The sequence below is a fragment of the Accipiter gentilis genome, chromosome 13, assembly GCF_929443795.1.
Source record: "Accipiter gentilis chromosome 13, bAccGen1.1, whole genome shotgun sequence".
Taxonomy (NCBI): domain Eukaryota; kingdom Metazoa; phylum Chordata; class Aves; order Accipitriformes; family Accipitridae; genus Astur; species Astur gentilis.
Window position 1 is genome coordinate 32,325,030 of NC_064892.1, and position 19,162 is coordinate 32,344,191.

The following is a 19,162-nucleotide window of genomic DNA, read 5'->3' on the forward strand; positions in this document are numbered from 1 at the left end:
AACATCATGCTCAAAGATCGTCTACTTGGCAATGTAAATTACGTTGTTCCAACAACTGGAGTGGGTGGACATCTAGATCTTCTAAAAATCTGTTCCACAGTATTTTTCTGCAGATGAATAAGTCTTTATAGAAAGCATTCTTTTTTGAATTACATTAGTACTTCATAAGTTTGTTTTCCATTTCTGTAGCTCACAGTTGGAGAGGACACCAATAAAAAACAATCCAGATGAGGAACTGAATGTTATACTTCCACAGACTCCTGTTCGGTATGAGTTTTTCTTTTAAACTGTGTTCTTTTGTGTAATATCCAAACTAGAAATATTCATGTTTAGAGTAGTTGTTTTAATTTTAAAGCAGCTGTTTTGTTTGTCATAAAACATACCGTAGTTGTGGTCACTAATGAGCAGTGAGCACGTAGTGAGGGGTGCTTAGTGCCCTCAGTTCCTGGTGAAGTTGTTGGAAAACAGAGAAAAAGCTTTTTACTGACCTGTTTTAAGAAGTGCAAGATGTCTGTTAAATAGATTACTGTATTTGTTCTGCTGAGAATACAACTTCATACTTCCATAGTGGTACTTTTGTCTGCTATACTTCCATCTTCCTTTTCTATCTTTAATCTAGCTCTGTATCTTCTGGCTTCCTTTCCTGATACTAAATTGTATATGCACACTTATTTCTTCTCCCATGATCTTTTTCTTCATAGTATTGTTTTTTTCTGTATGGGAAGGTTAACATTTCAGAGTACCAACTTTTTTTTTTTTCCTGTATTGGGAAGATGAACATTTCAGAGTGCCAACGTATTTTGGTCTACCAGGAAAATGGACAGATGTGGTAGAAATGTGGTATTAATTGGAGATTGTTTCATCTACAATCAAATGCCGAAAAACTGCAAGCCGAATTCAGTTAACCAAAGGAAAGGAGATGTGCATGTATCGTTTTTCCCTTGCGCCACGCAGTTTTTTGACAAAATCACTATGTTTTTGCCTGATGGTGCTTAGAAATTCCTGGACACTTAAGAACCAACCAGCTGTGTCACTGCAATGCCATGTGCTGTGTGGACAAACAGAGAAGTGTTTGTGCAGGCAGTCATTCTTAAGGTCTCAGGTTTAATAAAATTGGTCAGTGAAGTTCTTGTTCTATGCTTGCTGTGTAAATGCCTTTCATTTTAGCATGCTGTAGAGATGGGAGAAGTGAAAATATTGTACTCTTAATTGTAACTTCAGTTTTTGCAAATGAGTAAAATTATTTTTGTTTTTATTAAAAATACTTCTGCAGTGTTATATGCTTGTAGGCTTGTGCATCCACTATAAATCTGCAGAAACTAATTGTTTTCTAGCCAGCAGAGCAAAAAGGTTCTGAAAAGCTTCTTCATAAAAAATAATAAAAGGAGACATGCAGCTGGGAGAGATATTGATCAGTATATGAAAGAACTTTTAATCGCCTGTGACTGCAAAAGGTTTTATTTGATTGCCTTAGTGGTTCCTTTTAGTCTTATACTTCAAATCTTTAGCTGCCAGTGATGCTTTTTAGCCATAAAGTTATCAGTTTCCCTTTCAGTTCCCAGCCTGAATGTGCCATATCAGGAACTGGACCATCTATAACGTGCAGTGTATTTAACAAGAAGGTTATTGACAACAAATCCCATTTTTGACAAATATAGATAGCTTGTTATTAACAGTTTTCAGTTCTACTAGCATTTAAAAAAGGCCTCTAACACTGTGACAGTTGCTTCATTAAAGTTCTTGACACGTAAGTCTTATTAAGAAAATTCAGGAGCACCAAGTTTCCGCATTGCTAAAAAATTGAAATGTGCTAAATCGCCTCTGATCCCGAGAGGGGGTCTAATGAGATGTTTAGATTCTCTCCATCCACACTTGGGCTTTTCTCTGAGTTTTCTAAAACTGATGCCGTTTACGACAGTTCAGATGAAGGGTGTAGGCAAACCGTTTTCCATAAAGCCACAGAACTGTCACTAGATGGCAGTGGCAGTAAACCTTTAGTGGAAAGTGTTTCATTAACAATCCCTGCATTAAGTAGTACCCCTTACAGGTCACCATACTTATTACTTCGCATCTTCCTAGAATGTCTTCTTTCTGGACCTAGACACTTAGGATCTCCTCTAAAGCCCCCTGAAGTTGTTGAGAATCGAATAATTTTCATCAGAGGATTTGTATCTGGTGGTTTATATAGAAAGCAGTAGATGAAATGAGTGTAAGTACTAGTTCAGAGTGTAATGAGAATGGATTGTGTGTTTTCATTTTAGTGTTTTCCACTCTCCTTATGCTTTTCCTTATCACTAGTAGAGTTTTGGTAGAAGTGATTTTACCAAAACCTTCTAAAAAGGAGATTAAAGAAAAATGCATCTTTGCACTACTACAGTTGTAACGATTGAACATATTTTCCTTCCTTCTCCACTTATTTTGAGTGATATGAGCCAAATTGAGGTTAAATAGCACAGAAATTCAAAACAAACAACAAACCTCATGAAAAACCACAAGGAAAAATTCAGAAAGTAATAATACCACTGAAAGAATCAAACTGTTTCTTGGATGTTAGGAGAGAAATTAATACACTAACCTTTCTAAAAGAATAGAAACTTAATGCATTGCTTAATACACAACTTGAAATAAGTTTAAAAAAAAGCCAGGCCACACTAGTACTTATGGACGTCCTGGATATATTATTAGTTCTGTATATATGTGCAAGTAATAAAGGCGGAACAATACACGGTATCCCTAAAAGCTGGAAATGTGAGCTGTTTAGATGCTAGCTCATGCACATATCTTCTTGACCCCTATGACAAGATCATTATCATTCATATTTTCCCACTTATAGATATTTCAGTCACCTCCTGGATAGTACATGCTCTTTGAGAAGAGGCCATGCTCTGTTGCCTTAATGATCTCTCTGAAAGTCATGAAACACGCTTGTCATCAGGATTTAAGTGCTAGAAGAGAAACTGAAAATTGCATTCTTCAGGGGGATACACATTCACCCCAACAAGGCATTTCACTTTGCGGAATAAACAGCAGGATATTATGCACTTGTTCTAAGAATATTCTTTAAATTATTACAGCTTTTCTGAAATACTGCCGTTACTTCTGTTAGCTTTTGTGGTTTTCTATGTTAAGACATTGGATATGAATCAGTGGACATTACTTGTGGTTTTGAATCTGTTTTTAGCAAGAAAATTGTAGGCATTAAGTAGAGATAGAAACAGTTTTGATGTCAGTGTGATTTGGGTTTTTTTCTTTACTCTGTACCTGTAAAATAATGCCAGTAAGATTGTACGTGGGGGCATATTTCAATACTTCGGTAAATGCAAGTTCACAGAATCACAGAACAGTTTGGGTCGGAAGGGACCTTTAAAGGTCATCTAGTATTTGTGATACTGGGGGTTGCCCCGACCCAGGCGCAGGAGCCTGCACTTGGCCTTGTTGAACCTCCTGAGGTTCACATGGGACCACGTCTCGACCTCATCCAGGTCCCTCCGGATGGGATCCCATCCCTCCAGCCTGTCGACCGAACCACTCGGCTCAGAGTCACCTGCAAACTTGCTGAGGGTGCGCTCGATCCCACCGTGTCCTTGATGAAGCTATTAAACAGCACTGGTCCCAAGTTAATAAAGTGTTATTCATGTTTTTCATCTACGTTTCATCTAGACAATAAGGAATTTTTGTTCTACTTTTTTAAGAAGATATTGTTTGTATTTCTTGCAAACACTGAAAAATTGCTTTCACGTCCACATCCTTTTCCCCACCCATAATACTTTAGAAGTTAAGAAGATTTTTATATTTAAGATCTTTCAGACCTAGCTATGGATACAGCAGGTAGAATATGGATTACAGAAATTGTAGCCTTTCTATCGGAAATAGAAGGAATTTGAGTTAAAGCAAGAATTTAAGTTTTAATGTGACTTTAGGGTTCGGATCCAGGGCGGGAGAAAACTCTGTGTTCTCATGCCATTGCCAATAGGAAAGTTGACAGCTCTGCCTCTGAAAAATGTGGGGTTTTCAAAGCACCTGTGTTAAAAAGGCTGTATTTTCTTGTGACTGCTGTATTTTAACACATCTTACTTATTACACTTGTGAACAGGTGACTTGAAACATAAAAGCTGTCGTCTTTCACCAGTCTTGTACTATTTTTGTACAAAAGCCAAACTATTTTTTTTGTTTGGGAGTTGATTGGTTTAACTGACTATTTTCACATAAAAGGATTGCAATTCCACCATTTTATTGCTTTTTAAAAGTGCTTGTTAGTGTTTATTACTTAATGTATGTTCTTTTGGTGGTTTACTTATGGATTGTAATCATTCTAATGATTAGATGAATTAGATTATTACAGTTCATAATGGTTAACACACTACAGCAGTTCTTCCCAGCAGGTTGTTTGGTAACTGAGTTAAGAACTAAAATAATTTTTTTTTTTTTTCTTTTTTTTGTTTGTAGAATTGCCGTTCAGTTTCTGGAAACTGTCAAGCCAACCTTAATATTTATTATGCATTTTATTGTATTTTTCCAGAGCTGCAATGAATAACATTCAGCAGTTGATTATGATTTTAAACTCAGCAACTGATAAACCATCAGATACTCTCATCAGGTATTTCAATGTAAGTGACTAGAAGGAAGATTTGTGAAAGATTTTTGCAGTTATCACTCAAGTAAAATGTACATATAGAGATCTGACACCCGTGTTTTGGGAACTCCTTTATTAACCATTTCTGAAGAATTATATTTTAATTGGGATGGTTTAAATGTCATTAATCATTTTAGAAAGTACTTATATCTAATTGACGTGTACTGGAACCTTATTAGTTCTTAAGTCTTTTTGTTACTGCAGTAAATATTAAGGTTTATTTATGTATGTATCAGATGGAAAAAAGAAGGGGCTATAAAAGGAGGACGAAGAAGAGAAGGAGGATGCACTCGCAGGGAATCTCTTGTGTCCACATTGAGCAGCTTAAGCATATTTCTAATTTTAAAGACGTTAATGTCAGTGGTACTACTCACATATTGGGTTAGTTGCACGTGAGACGTGATGTTGTAGTTACTAGAAATTGTTGAACATGTACAATGATCCTATCTTTTTTGAAATACTCCACTTTTATTTATGCTAATGAGCTGATTGAGAAATGTTACAAAGTGAAGCAGGACTAATGTGATTAAATCATTAAAATGTTTTTGAAGTAAAATGTCATTTCCTTGCCTTTCCTTCCCCTGCCCTCCTTCCTGTACTTTATTAGAATTGCACAGTGAACCCCAAGGATAGTATCCTGAAAAGAGTGGAAAGTCTTGGCCACATCTTCAAAATGAAATTTGCTGAAGCAGTTGGACAGGGATGTGCTGAAATTGGCTCACAGGTAACTAGCGTTTTGGATGAGTATTACTCATTTGAACTCTGTTGGTACTAGCTAATGTGAGACCTGACTTATTGACTGTCCTCCTTCGGTGCAGATCAATAATGGTAAAAAGTAATAATATTCTTTTCAACTTGAGGAATGGGCATGGTTTTTTTTTCTAAAGCTCTGTAAAGATAGTATTCAACAAATTATTCTTAATATATAAGGAGTAATAGGAACTAGGTGTAAATATGATGGAAACACTTTCATGGAGAATGGGAAAATTGATGGGCAAAGTACATTCAATAAAACATATATTTGCATTCATTAATGTAACTTAGCCTAAAACGGCACCAGGTGACTCATTTCCTTATAAAATCAGTAGGCCAGCTGTGTTATACAAGGATTCTGGAAAGCAAATCCAACCAAGTTTGTACTCGGCAGTCTCCTTTCTGTCAGCACTGGTTTTTATCCTGTTAGCTGTTAATCGACATAAATTTGATTAATCAGTCTTCACGTGGTTGGAGTAGGCACAAACCCGAGCAGCCTTTGAGGCGTCTCCAGTACTATTGGCAAATGGAGCTGGGGACAATGACTTCTTTATGGTAGCTCTTCCGAAAAAAACTCGGAAATGTCCTGAATCATTAAAACATGAGAGTCTGCCTGTTGGAGTCTGTTAAAACTTTCTGCAATGTTCTTGAATTTCTTCTTTTTTAACAGAGATACAAGCTTGGAGTACGTCTGTATTACAGAGTAATGGAGTCTATGCTGAAGTCGGTAAGTTTAGTGCTGATAGCTTAGTACAGGCATTGCATTTACAAACACTAAGAATATTCACAAGTTTGATTTATATATTTCAGGAGGAGGAGCGCCTCTCAGTGCAGAATTTCAGGTACGTGCCCCTAACTTGTTATCAAAGTCCGCTATTTTAGTGTTAGGACAAGTATTAATAACTTTCTTTTTCCTTAGCAAACTTCTGAATGATAACATCTTCCACACGTCTCTTCTGGCATGTGCTCTTGAGGTTGTCATGGCTACATATGGCAGTAAGTTGAATCTAAAGTGCTAAATAGCATTGTTATTTATTGATAATTGTTGCCATCTGTTCTAATACATAAAATACAGTAAATAACAAGAAAAAAAAAAGTGCTCTCCAGAAATTTCTGAACTAGCAATGATTCAATAAATAGAAAAAGGAAAAAATGTCAGAAGTGAAAGGATGTAGTACTGTTGATAATATTAGTCCATCTTCCCTGCAGGAAGTGCTTCACAAAGTGATGGTACCAGTGCTGAAACAGACTTGTCTTTCCCATGGATTCTCAATGTATTTGATTTAAAAGCTTTTGACTTCTACAAGGTGATTGAAAGCTTTATTAAAGCGGAGCCAAGCCTAACAAGGGAAATGATAAAGCATCTAGAACGCTGTGAACATCGAATTATGGAGTCTCTTGCTTGGCAATCTGTAAGTAACGCTTTAAAGTAGTATTTGTCCTTGTATAACGTGCATATCTAGAAAAAGGAAGTAGCGCCCAATGCTGTAGAATAAGTTGTGGTCTTGCTGAGACTTATTTCTAACGAAACAAATTACAAGAGCAAAACAAGATTAGCTTTGGCATGTCTTCAAGTTTTGAAAAAAAGGAGTATATCAGAAGAAGTCGACATAGCTCTGCTGATTTACGTGACTGTAAGCCAACATCATCTTACTAGTCTGACATGAATCATTAAGGGTAATACCCTTAAACGGTATTTTGGTGCCAAAGACGAGGCAGTAAATTCTATGCTTTCATCGGTAGGTTAATTTTTATCCAGTTGCTCTTCCCACTTGGCAATACAGCCTTCGTTCTGTGCATCTGATATATTTGTTAATAGTACTTAAAATATTGATTTGCATTGTCCGTTGCGCTTCAGTTACTTTGGTATTTTTGGATGCCGTTAAAATAAAATGCTGGGAGGGTGGGTTGTTTTGTTTTAGGCTGGATCTCAGTAAATCAAACATTGTTTCTGTATATGGCGTGTTACTTATAAACTAAAAATATGCTATTAAAGCCACAAAACAGGGGACTATGAAGACTCGTAATTTTGACCAGAGACACATAAAGCAACCATTTAAGAATCCATCCCATACCTTACCGTTCTGGGAAGTTTAAAAAACGTGGTACGCCATAGCTAATGGGATAGTTTAATCATGAAGCAAATTCTCTTTTCAGGGTAACCTGCATTTGGTTTGTGTATGACTTCAGGGTGAAGAGTTAGCAATTTTCTAGTACGGGTGACGCTTTACCAGGCTGTGGGGTTGTACTCCTGGGTTCAAGGAGCTTGGTTGTGCCTGACTCCTGGTTGTGGGAGCCCCATCCACCTTCAGGTTTCTAGCTCAGGAGAAGCATGCTGGTCTCAGGGTTGCATGGAAGCAATTGCCATGCTCCAGGCTGAATCTTGTCCCAGCCAGCCCTTGCCGCTCGATTTTTTTCCTTGCTGATGAAGTCTGTGGACACGCGTGGCTCTCTGAACGTGCCCTGTGATGAAGGTGACCCTTCTTCCGCAGGAGCCACGGCTTGTGTGTCCAGCTCCGTGCTCATCACCACGACACTTGTGTGCCCCAGGATTTCTGGTGCAGTGCTATAGCTGCTGTATCAGAGCGTAAATTTTTCCCTCTGTAACTCTTTTGCCTGTTTGTTTGGTGTCTTGGGGAACGCACGTGGCCTCTCCATTGCTGTATGAATTTCTTCACGGTTTTGCCATTCTTTGAATAAGACTGCCTGAAAGCACTTGAGGCTGAGAGCCTTTTCCCAGAGCCTACAGGAACAGGGAAGATGAGGCAGCATTACAGGCAGTATTTTAAGAAGCTTGCAGGCCTATAAAAAGTGCTAATTTGAGAATTGTAACATTCAGAGGACAAAAGGCAGAGGTATGGATACCCAAGTTTCACTCTCTATGAGCAAAGAGTGGCTCCTGCTACCTTCTGCAAACCAGCTTGAAGTCAGCTTACTGCAACAAGCCATATCTACTTGTAATTATACCCAGTAATTCAAGCACCGCATCTGATTTGGACTAGTGGTTTCAGACTGCAAAACCCAAAGCGTTGTGTTTTCAAAAATTACGGGTGTAGTTGCAGACTTTTGTGAAACAAATTACAATGTCAACGAGCAGCACAAGGTTATTTCAAGTTTTCCAAGTGCTCTGTTTGAATGTATTTTGGTGTATTGAATCTATCTTCTTGAGTTTCCGGAGGTGCGTGTTTGGTACTGTTTTGGGGTGGCTTAAATAGCTGATTTGAGCGTTAATAGAATAGTTCAATTGGAAGGGACCTCCAAAGATCACCTAGTGCCAGTGAGATACGTGGAGTGGAGCACAGTGGAGGGGATAAAAAGAAATGTGCAGAACACGTATCCGAGGGTCCTTCTGCCGCGTTGACCCGTGTTGTCATGTCTGCCCTGGATCTCCCCAAGGACAGCGTGCAGTCTCCTTTTGCCGGAGGTTCGTTGTTATCGGGCACGGCGAGGTTCCCTCAAAAGCTGAGGTCCGGCTATGGACACTGGAACCTGGGTACGGGCACCCTCTGATTCTGCGCCGCCTCCATTGCCTCCTCCAGCTGCCCATCAGGGAAAAGCGGTGAGTTGTAAGCAGCAAACTGCACAGCGGTGGCTCAGGAGATGAGTAACAAAATATTTTTCTAGCCTAAAATGTCTTGCTGAGTCTCTGGGTGGCTGCAGCGAAGGACCTGAGGTCCGTACGTTGTAAGGCTGCACACAGAAACGTAAAGCCGTGAGTCCTCTAGTGCGGAAAATCCACCCGTGCCTCACATCTAAATATTGGCTGGTTTAGTCTGAAAAGTGTTAAATTTCTTAGCAACAGGAGAAAATGCCGCCGTGGCCGACTTGCAAGGCTGTTGAAGTCGGGTGTCCCGCTAGCTTCGTTCAGCTAGTGAAGGAAGGAGTGCTTTACCGTCTTCTTCTGCAGTTCGCTACCTGGATATCGGCTCCACGTAATGATGCACAAGGTTTACAAAGCACCTGCTTAATTAGTAATTCCCTAAAGAAGGGGTAAGAGGTTAGAGAAGCGTAGTTCATACCAGTAAATCTCTTACCTCCAAACACTTGATAAAGGAGGAGAGAGAAGCCGGATGACTTCTGCTGAGTCATAAAGAATGTCTCACCATAGGTGATTGCTTTGGGTTAATTTTAAACAAATTACCTGATAATCCAAAAAAGATGGGATCTCAAGAAAGTTCACGTTTCCTAATATGGTTAGAGAGAATGTATTTGTTTTGGAAAGTGTTAAAATGAAGAAAAGCATGGAATGAGTAAAAAATGACAAAAAAAATACTAGGCTGGTAAATAAGAATAGAAACATTTGAAAAATACTTATTTACAAATATTTGCATAATGCAACTCTGATTCCCCCAATTATTTGCCATGTATTTTTCTTTAGTTCTTACCTTCCCCCACAGGTAGTTCGTATCGTTACAAGGGTTGTCTGCTCTTCGGAAAGTCAGGTCTGTATTTATCTCGTCTTTGCCCATTCCGCTGACCGCTTTAGGAAGCGGGACTTCAGTATGAGATTTAAAGGGACTGAGCAATTGAATACAGAATAGCTTGAATTTGTTGTAGTTTTACTTGTCACAGAGCTTTTGTGAGGAAAAATGCTGTGCATAATTTCCCTGAAGAAAAAAAAAAATCTGACCTTTATCTGACTTTGGAAGCTGTATCAAATGATTGTGAAGGATTCTGTTTCTTACTGCTATCTGAAGATAATATATCACTCCTTTGCTAGTCATTGTGAATATGTTTATTGCTTTTGCATAGCTAGCTGATTTAGTCATCTGTACTTCAGGAAGGAGATTAAATTTTTCTAGGTCATCCTTTCTTTCAGCCAAAAAAGGGTAGTCAGGCAAAATCAAGTTGAAGGTTCTTCTCAATAAGTCTTCATTTTGTAAAGGGACAAGTGTCCATACTGACAAAATAATGTGGAAAGTACTTCCTTTTCCTTAAATCTTTGTTGAACCGTGAAGGGAGAAGCCCCATTTAGCCACTCAAATATGATTTACCAGGGAGGTTATGATCCTTCTAGATGCAGATTTGGTGGAGATCAGTTTAGAATATGTTAATAATGCTGCATAATTTTTATTAGCAAAATAGAAAAATACCGTACAATATTCTTTCTTTGCCTTAGAACATTTGTGCTTCATCTCACTACAGTATTTTGGGCTCTATTTTAATTTCATAACTTTAAATAAAGGGTCATAACTTTAAAGGGAACTGAAATTATTTTAGACTCAAAATAATGGTGCCTATAGCCTTTGCTTAATTTTTAGCATACTTATATAAATATGACCTAAACCCTGGCATAGTTAAAATCTGTTTCCTGTGAAAAGGATAGCTCGTTACCTGCCAGCCTGGGAGTTCTTGCTCAGCATTTTCCATAATTCTGTCAAACTGCTCTCCCTTGTGGCCAGCCAAAAAGGTAATTGTTTTGAATATCTCAGATGAAGGTTGTGTGAACAAATTCCAGAATCTCTGAAATTCCTTTAGAGAAATCCCTGTCAACTGCCATGTCACATATTTGACTGAAGTGTCACTGCTGGCTGCAGTGCATTGGGAAGAAAGAAGGAAGAGCAACTTTTCAGTGCAAGCAAATCAAATACAAAGTCTATCAATTTTCACAGTCTATTTTAAGAGTGAAATATCTATAATATCTGAAATGCATTTGTTTCTGGGATCGGTGTGACTTAGGTTTGGGATTTTTTATTTTTTTTTGCTGTGTCATTCAAGGAAGTAAACACCAATGGAGTATCCATCTTCGTTGCCTGTATCTGCAAAGCAATCCAGTTTTATTTCCCTGCCTCTCAGCTTGCACTCTGCTCGTAAGCTGTGAACGGGGAGGAACAAGCAATGAATTAGATTTCTTTCATACCGCTACTTGGAGAACGTGCTTTCTGCAAGCCTTTTCATACATACAGTGGGTGGAGAGTGTGGCACGTACATGCCTTCTATTATCATCACGTGTAGCATACTTAAAATAGTTTGGGCAGCGTTACAAAATACTTTTTCTGCGAGCCAGCCTTCGGTGGGCCGGAGATGTGATGTGTGAAGCCTTTCTGCTCTGTCAGTCTTCAGCTGCCCGCTACCGGGGTAGGGAAGGGGTCTTGTTCTCCTGCGCTGGAGCTGCAGACCAGCTGCAGCCGTGTCCAAAAATAAGGTAATGTGCCAGCCCAGTAAGGTGGGTTAGAGAAAGAAGCATGGCCACGCTTTCCTGGTGAGCTCTACAGAGGGTGAAATGTTCTGTTCTTAACTTGTTAACTCATCCAGAGCAGCCCTAGGAGTCCAGGGGGTATTCCTCCATAGGACTGCAGTTTTAAAACGTTATGTTCGTAGCTTTTGCTATTGACAGGGCTGAGAGGCAGCCGCGTTGCCTTCCACAACCCCACGACAGCCCAGAACAGAACGGGAAGGCGCGCTGCGGCAGGCTGCAGGGAGTTCATTCGCCGTCTGATTCGGTCTGCTAGCTTCAACTGGTTCTTTGGTGTTTGTTTGTGTGTGAGGGACAAACAGATATTGAACCAAAGCAGTGCACTGCACTGCAGCCTTTGACACTGTAGCCTTCGTTGGCTGTATTGCTCTTCAACGCCTGCTGTCCTAATTGGTGTTTGTATTCTTCAAAGGAAGAAGGAACATCAGCATTGATAGGGGTTGTGATTTAGACTTGTAATGTGGTTTGGAGTTGTAATGACTGATGCGAGATAAAGGTGGCTTTACAAGGTTACTTCTCTTAACGGTTAAAATATGATCAGAATTAGGCAAGCATGCTTTGCTTTATTTATGACTTCTTCCATGCAGCATTGCCTGAACTGTGCTTCTCCTTTATCAGCTCCTTCTTCTCTGTGGTTTCTATTGTCAATTAAACATTTGCAATGAAATCTACAGTACTGTTTTCTCACGTATTGTTGATTTAGTATAACTCAATGTTTGTAGTATTTGTCAGCTAACTATGTAGTTAATGTTTATACTCGGATACCGCGTCCCACACCAAAGACTTCTGTTGGTTTTAAATTATGCAGCTCATTGTGGCAGAAACGCCTTCCTGAGGAAAACCATGTATTCCCAGAGAATATATTTTATTGCATTAATATGACAAACTCGCTGAGCTGGAATAACAGCAGACCTACTTTGATCGTGCAATAAGGACAAAAACATTAAATAGGTATGTTTAAAATTTGCTTAAAAAGCGTTAACCGAATCCAGGTCAGGGTAAAGCTGTAAGAAGTTGCAGTTAAGCAAGGACTCCTTAGTACTTTGGTATGGTACAAGCTTACCTATGCAGCCGCCTGCTCTTTGATTATAGAAGGACACGGTTATTGTGGAGCTCACCGTACGTGAGTGCTTATAAGTGCCTGTGTCCTTGGATGAGGCATACAATCTGAAATTAGGTTTCTGTGCTCCTCGTAAGGAGGAACTGAGCATCTAGGAGTGGGAGTTTGTATATTTTCTTGTGGTATATATCCTTCTCAGTAGTGTTTTCTGTTAGGTTCGTGCCTGAAGCCCTGCGCCTCGTGCGGAGGTAGGTGTCTACATGCAGTTTGAAGTCTTCTCTTTGATTTTGACATCTTAAGTCATTCCTTTCAACACTGGAAGAAGTAGGAATGGTTATACCGTCGACATTTTATACAACACGTTACTGGAGAAATTGTTGTATCGGTACAATACACCTTGTATTGTAAAGGGCCGGCTACTGACTGCAAAGGGACAGCAGTTCAGGCTTGAGTATTGCCCCGCGGTCATCGGCGGTGTTTCGTCAGTAACGCGTTCCCTGGCGTGGGTTTGGCATTTGTCAGCGCTCCGCTGGACGATGCCCAGGCAGGATTTGGGACGTGATGCAGCTCGGGGACTGTGTTCAACTGCTGTATGGGTTAGAAGTGGAGAAAGTTCAGCTGCGCGGATGCAAGCTGTGCTTTGCCGCTTGCCCTCGAGGGCAAGTCCTCCTTAGGACGGGCTGCGGCTCGTCGTGTGACTAACAGACATAGTCGCGGGCTCAACCACGAGGGACTCCAGCGCTGGAAAATGAGTCACGCGTTCCCTCGCCGTCTCCTCTGGGCTCCAGAGTCGTGCGTGTTTCTGCACAGCAGCCAGAAAAGTCTATGTCAGCCATGCTCCTTTCATGCCTGCTAAATTTTGCCTCGCCTTAGATCTAGGAGTACCTAATTTGTGAACGAAGGGGCAGCCTTAGGCACAAAAAACCGCTCGGCTTACCCAGAACGACAGCGTTTGCACGCACGCTCGCTGGCAGGATACGAACCACCGGGGGAGCCGCACTGGTGTAAAGGCAGGAGCCTCAGGGATTGCAGGCATCGCCCGTCTCCTGCGATCTGCCGGATTTTAGGCATGGGAGTTGCTATGGACGATGATTTCTAATGTGGAATTTTCTAGGGGTTTTCTTACAGGAGAAAAAGTGTGCGAAGGGTCTCCAAGCTATGCCATTTCATGTGCTCACCATGCTCCTTTCGAAAAAGTGACATTAGGAGGGTGCAGCTTTAACCTTAAAGAAGGAACTGAGAACTGATTTGAGGTTTTCTGTCTGTACATACTAAATATATTTCTGCTTGCATCATGAGCGTGTTCCAGAAGTGTGTGCGATGAGAGAGAGGTCACTGCCACCACTGCTGCTTGGCGTGATATTGCTAAAGGATCATACTGGTTCTGCTGCATGTGCTTGCTTTTTTGGGGTTTTTTAAGGTCATGAATTAGCTCTGACACTTTAGTTGTCACAGCTGTGGCTGGAAAGCCTTCTGTGATTTTGCCTTTTTCGTACAAGGTGTATTCTTAGAAGTCTGTAAGATGGTTGCTTTTTGGATATTTGTGAATATACCATAGAGTATCATACAAATACATACATGTTTAGATGCTTTTTTAGCCTGAGCATATGTATACACACACTTTTTAATAAATGCATAAATAAAGTATGTAGTTTCTCCCATGCCTTTCTGGTACTCCTGAAGAGTTTCCTTTTATAGAAATCATACTGTGCTTTTTGAGGCTTGAAACTTTTATCTGCCTTAACAGCTGAAGGCAAATTGAAAAACCAGGAAGAACACGGAATGATAGTCGTCGCTGTCTGCACCATCGCTTTGAAAAATCTTCCCTGCCACTCCTATTTATCGTGAAGATGACTCAAGCTGTTACTCATGCTTGGGTGTTGCCATCTAAGCAAGTCCTCTAGGCTACTGGAAGAGAAACCAGAACGCTTAAAGCCGAGGTGCTGTGTTTCCTGCTTTTTTTGTCTGTGGTGGCAATGTACTCAGTTCTTGGTAGGCACTCACCAAGTGTACAAAACGCTCCTGGGTTTCTATGCTACTGGTTACATTAGCACGGTATTAAGGGATTTGTCCGTTGCGGGTATACCAAGTCAGCTCAACCCTTAAGATGCTATTTTGACTCAAGTACAAACACGACCAAAGGGATTACCTAAGACACAGCAACTGTGCAGAGTTTTCGTTCTGAGAAATTTGAGTGCCATTCTTGATTAAGGGTTTAAGTTTTTCTCTACTTCATCTACTCCTTTAAAGTACAGAGTTTCTCTTATTAGGAGGGATACGAGTCCTACATTGTTAGACTTCTATAACTTGGGTATTTCGGCTCCCTCTATACTTGAGACAGAGCTGTACTTCCAGAAAGCAATTAATTCTATATATCTTACACAGGTACTTTACAATGGGATTATTCCCTTTCTGAGGGCGCCTCTCTCCACTGACTGTAGAGAGCATCTGTCTCAGTGACAAACCTAAACTACACGTGTAACGTTTGCCTGCTAACGTTAGTAGGAGTGAGTCATATGGTTAATATTAGTTTTCATAACTGCGTTCCCCCTTCATTTCAGCACTGAGGCTGCATTAGCAAGAGGTAGTTATTTAATTGCACCTAGTTTTGCGTTAGGTGGCTACTTGTGCTGACTTATCTCGCCCATAGTCACCGTTGTGGATTCTGTTCATGCAGAGGTTCTGTACCGTTACCAGTGTGGCAACAGCAGCAGGGGCCGTGTCGCATCTCTCTGGCTATGAATTTACAGCCGTAGTTCTGAGCTGGGTTTTATAGCCTGTGCTCAGGGGAACTTGCAGCTCTGGTGCTGCAGTATAAAGATATCTTGCCTGTGTTGACACTGGTCCCAAGTACAGAGCTAGCCACAGAAATAAGACTCGGTTAACATGATACGCCTTTTTTTTTTTTTTTTTTTTTTTATTGTTTTTTTCCTTAAGGTTACCCTGATTATTAAGAACATTTTAACAAAAAATAGTGAAACGGTTTTCTGGGAATCCTTGCTTTTCAAGTTTTTTGGTTTTTTATATTATCCGATGTTTTGGTGGTCATACCACAGCTGGAGGACTTTCATTTTAGTCCTACTCTGTTTCTAGGTAGTTTGAACTTCAAGTTTTCATCTTGCAGCTCTACAATATTTGCATTGCAAATACTTTGTAGGAATGTTTAAAGGTTGGCCATGAGGAAAAAAATCTATTAGAATTCAGTAAGATATACTTGCAGTTCTTTAATTTTGTAAAGTCTCGCTGAAGTGGGGCAAATTTGATGTGGCTGTCTCCTTAAATACAAAAGTAAATAATGCTTAGGTTAAATTCTGTGGCTGTATCCCTGCTGCTTCTTCCTTGGATGGGGTCATGCTCTCTAACGTTGTAGTTTTGTAAATCTTTTCAGTGAAACGAAACTGGTGAAATGGGTAGAATGAAGTTTTGGGTTGGGTTTTGTTTTGGTCTTGCTTATTTTATGTGAGCCGCAGTCCTGAATAACTGTCATAAGCTTTTGTTGTTCTTTCTATCCTTATTGATGTGTTATTTGAGCCATTCCGTAGTGAACTTTTCTGTGGAAGATAGAATTAGCTTCTGTTAGGAAGCGAAGTAGGTGCCAAACAAACATTGTCATGTGGAGGGTTTTTTCCAGCTATATGCTCAATTTTCAAGCTCTTAAGGGGCTAACAGTATCTTGTCAAACTCAAACTGCCTATTATTATATGTCATTGGAAGTGGGGTTTTGTCTCTTTGCTTGCTGCATTTTCTTTAAGTTGTTGCATGCATAAATGCATGGGTTTTGTTTTGGTTTGTTGTTTTTTGTTGTTTGTTTTTTTTTTTTTTGTGTAGGCCAAGTGAGTGCTTTTGTGCCTGCTTTTATACTGTGTAAATATGTAGTACTTCAGTTATATGTTTGTATCGCTGAGTGTATGTTTTCCAGGACCTTTCCAGTAATAAAAAGTCCTTGTCAGGCATGAGGATTCCCCTGCTTACAGCTGTTGTGTAGGCATAGCGTTCACCGTCTTCCAGAAAGGTAATCCCTCTGGATTTTGTCGAAGCTCTTCGTCTGGGTTGGCTTTGCTTGTCAGAATGGGTTCGGCGCAGGCTGCTCAGCACCTGTGGTACAGCTGGGTGCTGGGCCACGAACATCTGGACCCGCGCGCCTGGTGTTCTCCCGAACCCCTGAAAAGAGTCGTCAGGCTTACCCAGTTAGGCTGTACCTAGTCTGAACTTGGCTTGGGTAAATACTGGAGCTGTCATCACCCTGTCCTTCCCGTTTTGGGTGCTATCCTGCCCAGAACAGAGCCTGCGCTTGGCACGCTCTCTCTGTGCCTGCTGCACCTTCCAGCAGCTCAGAGGAACTCGCAGATCTTACCTGGACAGAAATAGCTGCTGATTTTTTGCCCTTACCCACCCACAGGAGCATGTAAAACACAATGTGAGCATGCGGTATATATGGTAAAGCTTCTTGCACACATAAAGTTTGTTAAATAACTTAAGCAGACCAAGAGTTTTCAGATTTGGTTTCATCAACAAAAGATATTTTTGTTAGGGCTCAAAAGGCAGATATTTTGGTACTTGCTTCACCGTCTGTATTCTCAGTTTTTTGCCGTGTTTGCTATATACCTAACAAATTGCTCCATTAAGAAACAGCCACAGTGTTGTGGGTACTTTTTTCATTACTTCATAAAAGCATCAAAGTTTTATTATAGACGCTTCCAACTTTAGTCAAGTGTAGTTCTTGATGCTGTGATGAATGGTAAATTTTTTATAATCCAGTATCACTCCTTAGTGACCAGGAGTGTCTTCAGTTCTTATTACATCGATAGTTGCTTTTAGAAAGTGCTTACCAGGACAAACTTCCAAAAATGATTATATCTAATTTTGCATAATTTTACAGAAGGGTGATGACTTGCACCTCATGTGTACAATTGACTTCCTTTCATAAAGCAGCAATTTTTGCAGAATTCATGTGAAAGCAGAAGAGTTAACATAGCACAGTTGTTTTCATGTGAGATAATGTTATTCCCAAGATAATGGCATTAATTTCGGGTGCCTCCTGTTACTAGCATTGTTATTTAAGAGGTTTTTTTCTTTAAGGCAGCAACTCACTGTTTAAAAAAGGTGGAGTTAAGGCAAATATTAAAGCTATGTGTGTGGAAAATTCTTCTTTTATCTCTTCATAAAAAGACAGGAACTTCTTGTTAGAGGCCTGCCTTTGTTGTTGCTTGCAGTTTGATTCTCATGTTTAAAATGTAGAAAACTTACCCCTTCTTAGCGCAGGACAGCTTTTAATTTTGTTACAACTGGGGTGGACAGACTGCTTGTTGAATAGAAAAAATCATTTAAAATATAAGTTCTCAGTTCTGGAATTTTTAGTTTTCCAACAAAATGGTAGGTATTATAGAAGACCAGATGATGCGTGCAGGCTTCTTTTTGCTTGTCTTAATTTTGTTGATCAATTCAGTTTTGTTACAGGAAAAAGTGGGCTTGCTTTATAAGCAGATGTATAAGAGGAACTGGATGGGCGGGAGGCGATAAATGTGCAAGGCTTCAGCGTCAAAGCAGAATTGGAGGATTGGAACAAACTTCTCCATCTAACTTCTTGCAGAAGTATTAGATTGCGCATGCATGGCTTTCTGAATTTGCGGTCATCTTAAATGAACTAACTCTATTGAGTACGTTCTGAAAACATGCTAATTCAGTGATTGTCAGTGGTATTTATACAATTTTTTTCAGCACTCTGAGAATTGGATAACAAATGCAGTCCAGGCATTTACAACTGGAAGATTTAGAATCATTCTGATTTACATTTTGCCTTAGCTTTTGAAATGTGTCTTCTTTCATTTTGTCAGTGATGCTCAAATGCTGGTGACCCTGAGGTATAAATGATAGTAGTCTAGCAGAAAAGGGAACTTGTCAGGATTTACAGGTCTGCCCAGGTGCAAGAACGTCATAATATTACATTTACTGCTGGAAAAGTATGAACAAATTGCTCTTCATTGATAAAACTCTTAGAAAATAACTTGGAAGAATAAATAGTGCTAGAGGTTACTATTTTCAAGTGGAATTTTGAAAATTATCAGTCTCAAAGTGAACCTCGCTGAGTCCACTGTAATTTTAGCCGAGTTCTTTAAGTAATTCTGAAAATCTCATCTTTGGCGATGATGCTGGTTGAAATTACAAATGAAAATCACTTTGTCATTTGCAAGAGATGACAGAAGACCGTATAATCAGGAGTGACATGGAAAGGCTGAATGGCAATCAAGCGCTCCTTGCCTCTTCCAAAAGAAATGAGGAGGCGGTAATGAAACTAATGGGTTTGAAACAAAAGGTTTCGCTCTTTTGGTTTGGTTCCCCCTCCGCACGCACGCATACAATGTGACCTTTTTACCGCGGGATGCTGCGGACGTGAAGAACTTTCTATGAGTTCAGAGGGAGACGGGACGGGCTCGCAGGAGGAAAAACGTTGGCGTTGCTGAGGACACAAACGCATCTGACCCAGAAGGTCCTGAGATACGCCTGGTGGGGTGGGACAGCG

General features: G+C 40.1%; 1 protein-coding gene across 4 annotated transcripts in view; it reads left to right on the forward strand.

The window, feature by feature from the left end:
* Positions 1-19,162, forward strand: part of RB1 (RB transcriptional corepressor 1) — a 77,993-nt gene that overhangs the window by 23,121 nt on the left and 35,710 nt on the right. For all 4 annotated transcript variants that reach the window (XM_049815635.1, XM_049815632.1, XM_049815633.1 and 1 more), the window contains 7 exons: positions 190-267; positions 4,520-4,607; positions 5,241-5,357; positions 6,057-6,113; positions 6,197-6,228; positions 6,306-6,382; positions 6,596-6,798. In XM_049815635.1, coding sequence (XP_049671592.1) covers positions 190-267; positions 4,520-4,607; positions 5,241-5,357; positions 6,057-6,113; positions 6,197-6,228; positions 6,306-6,382; positions 6,596-6,798 — 652 coding nt within the window. The remainder of the gene's footprint in view (positions 1-189; positions 268-4,519; positions 4,608-5,240; positions 5,358-6,056; positions 6,114-6,196; positions 6,229-6,305; positions 6,383-6,595; positions 6,799-19,162) is intronic.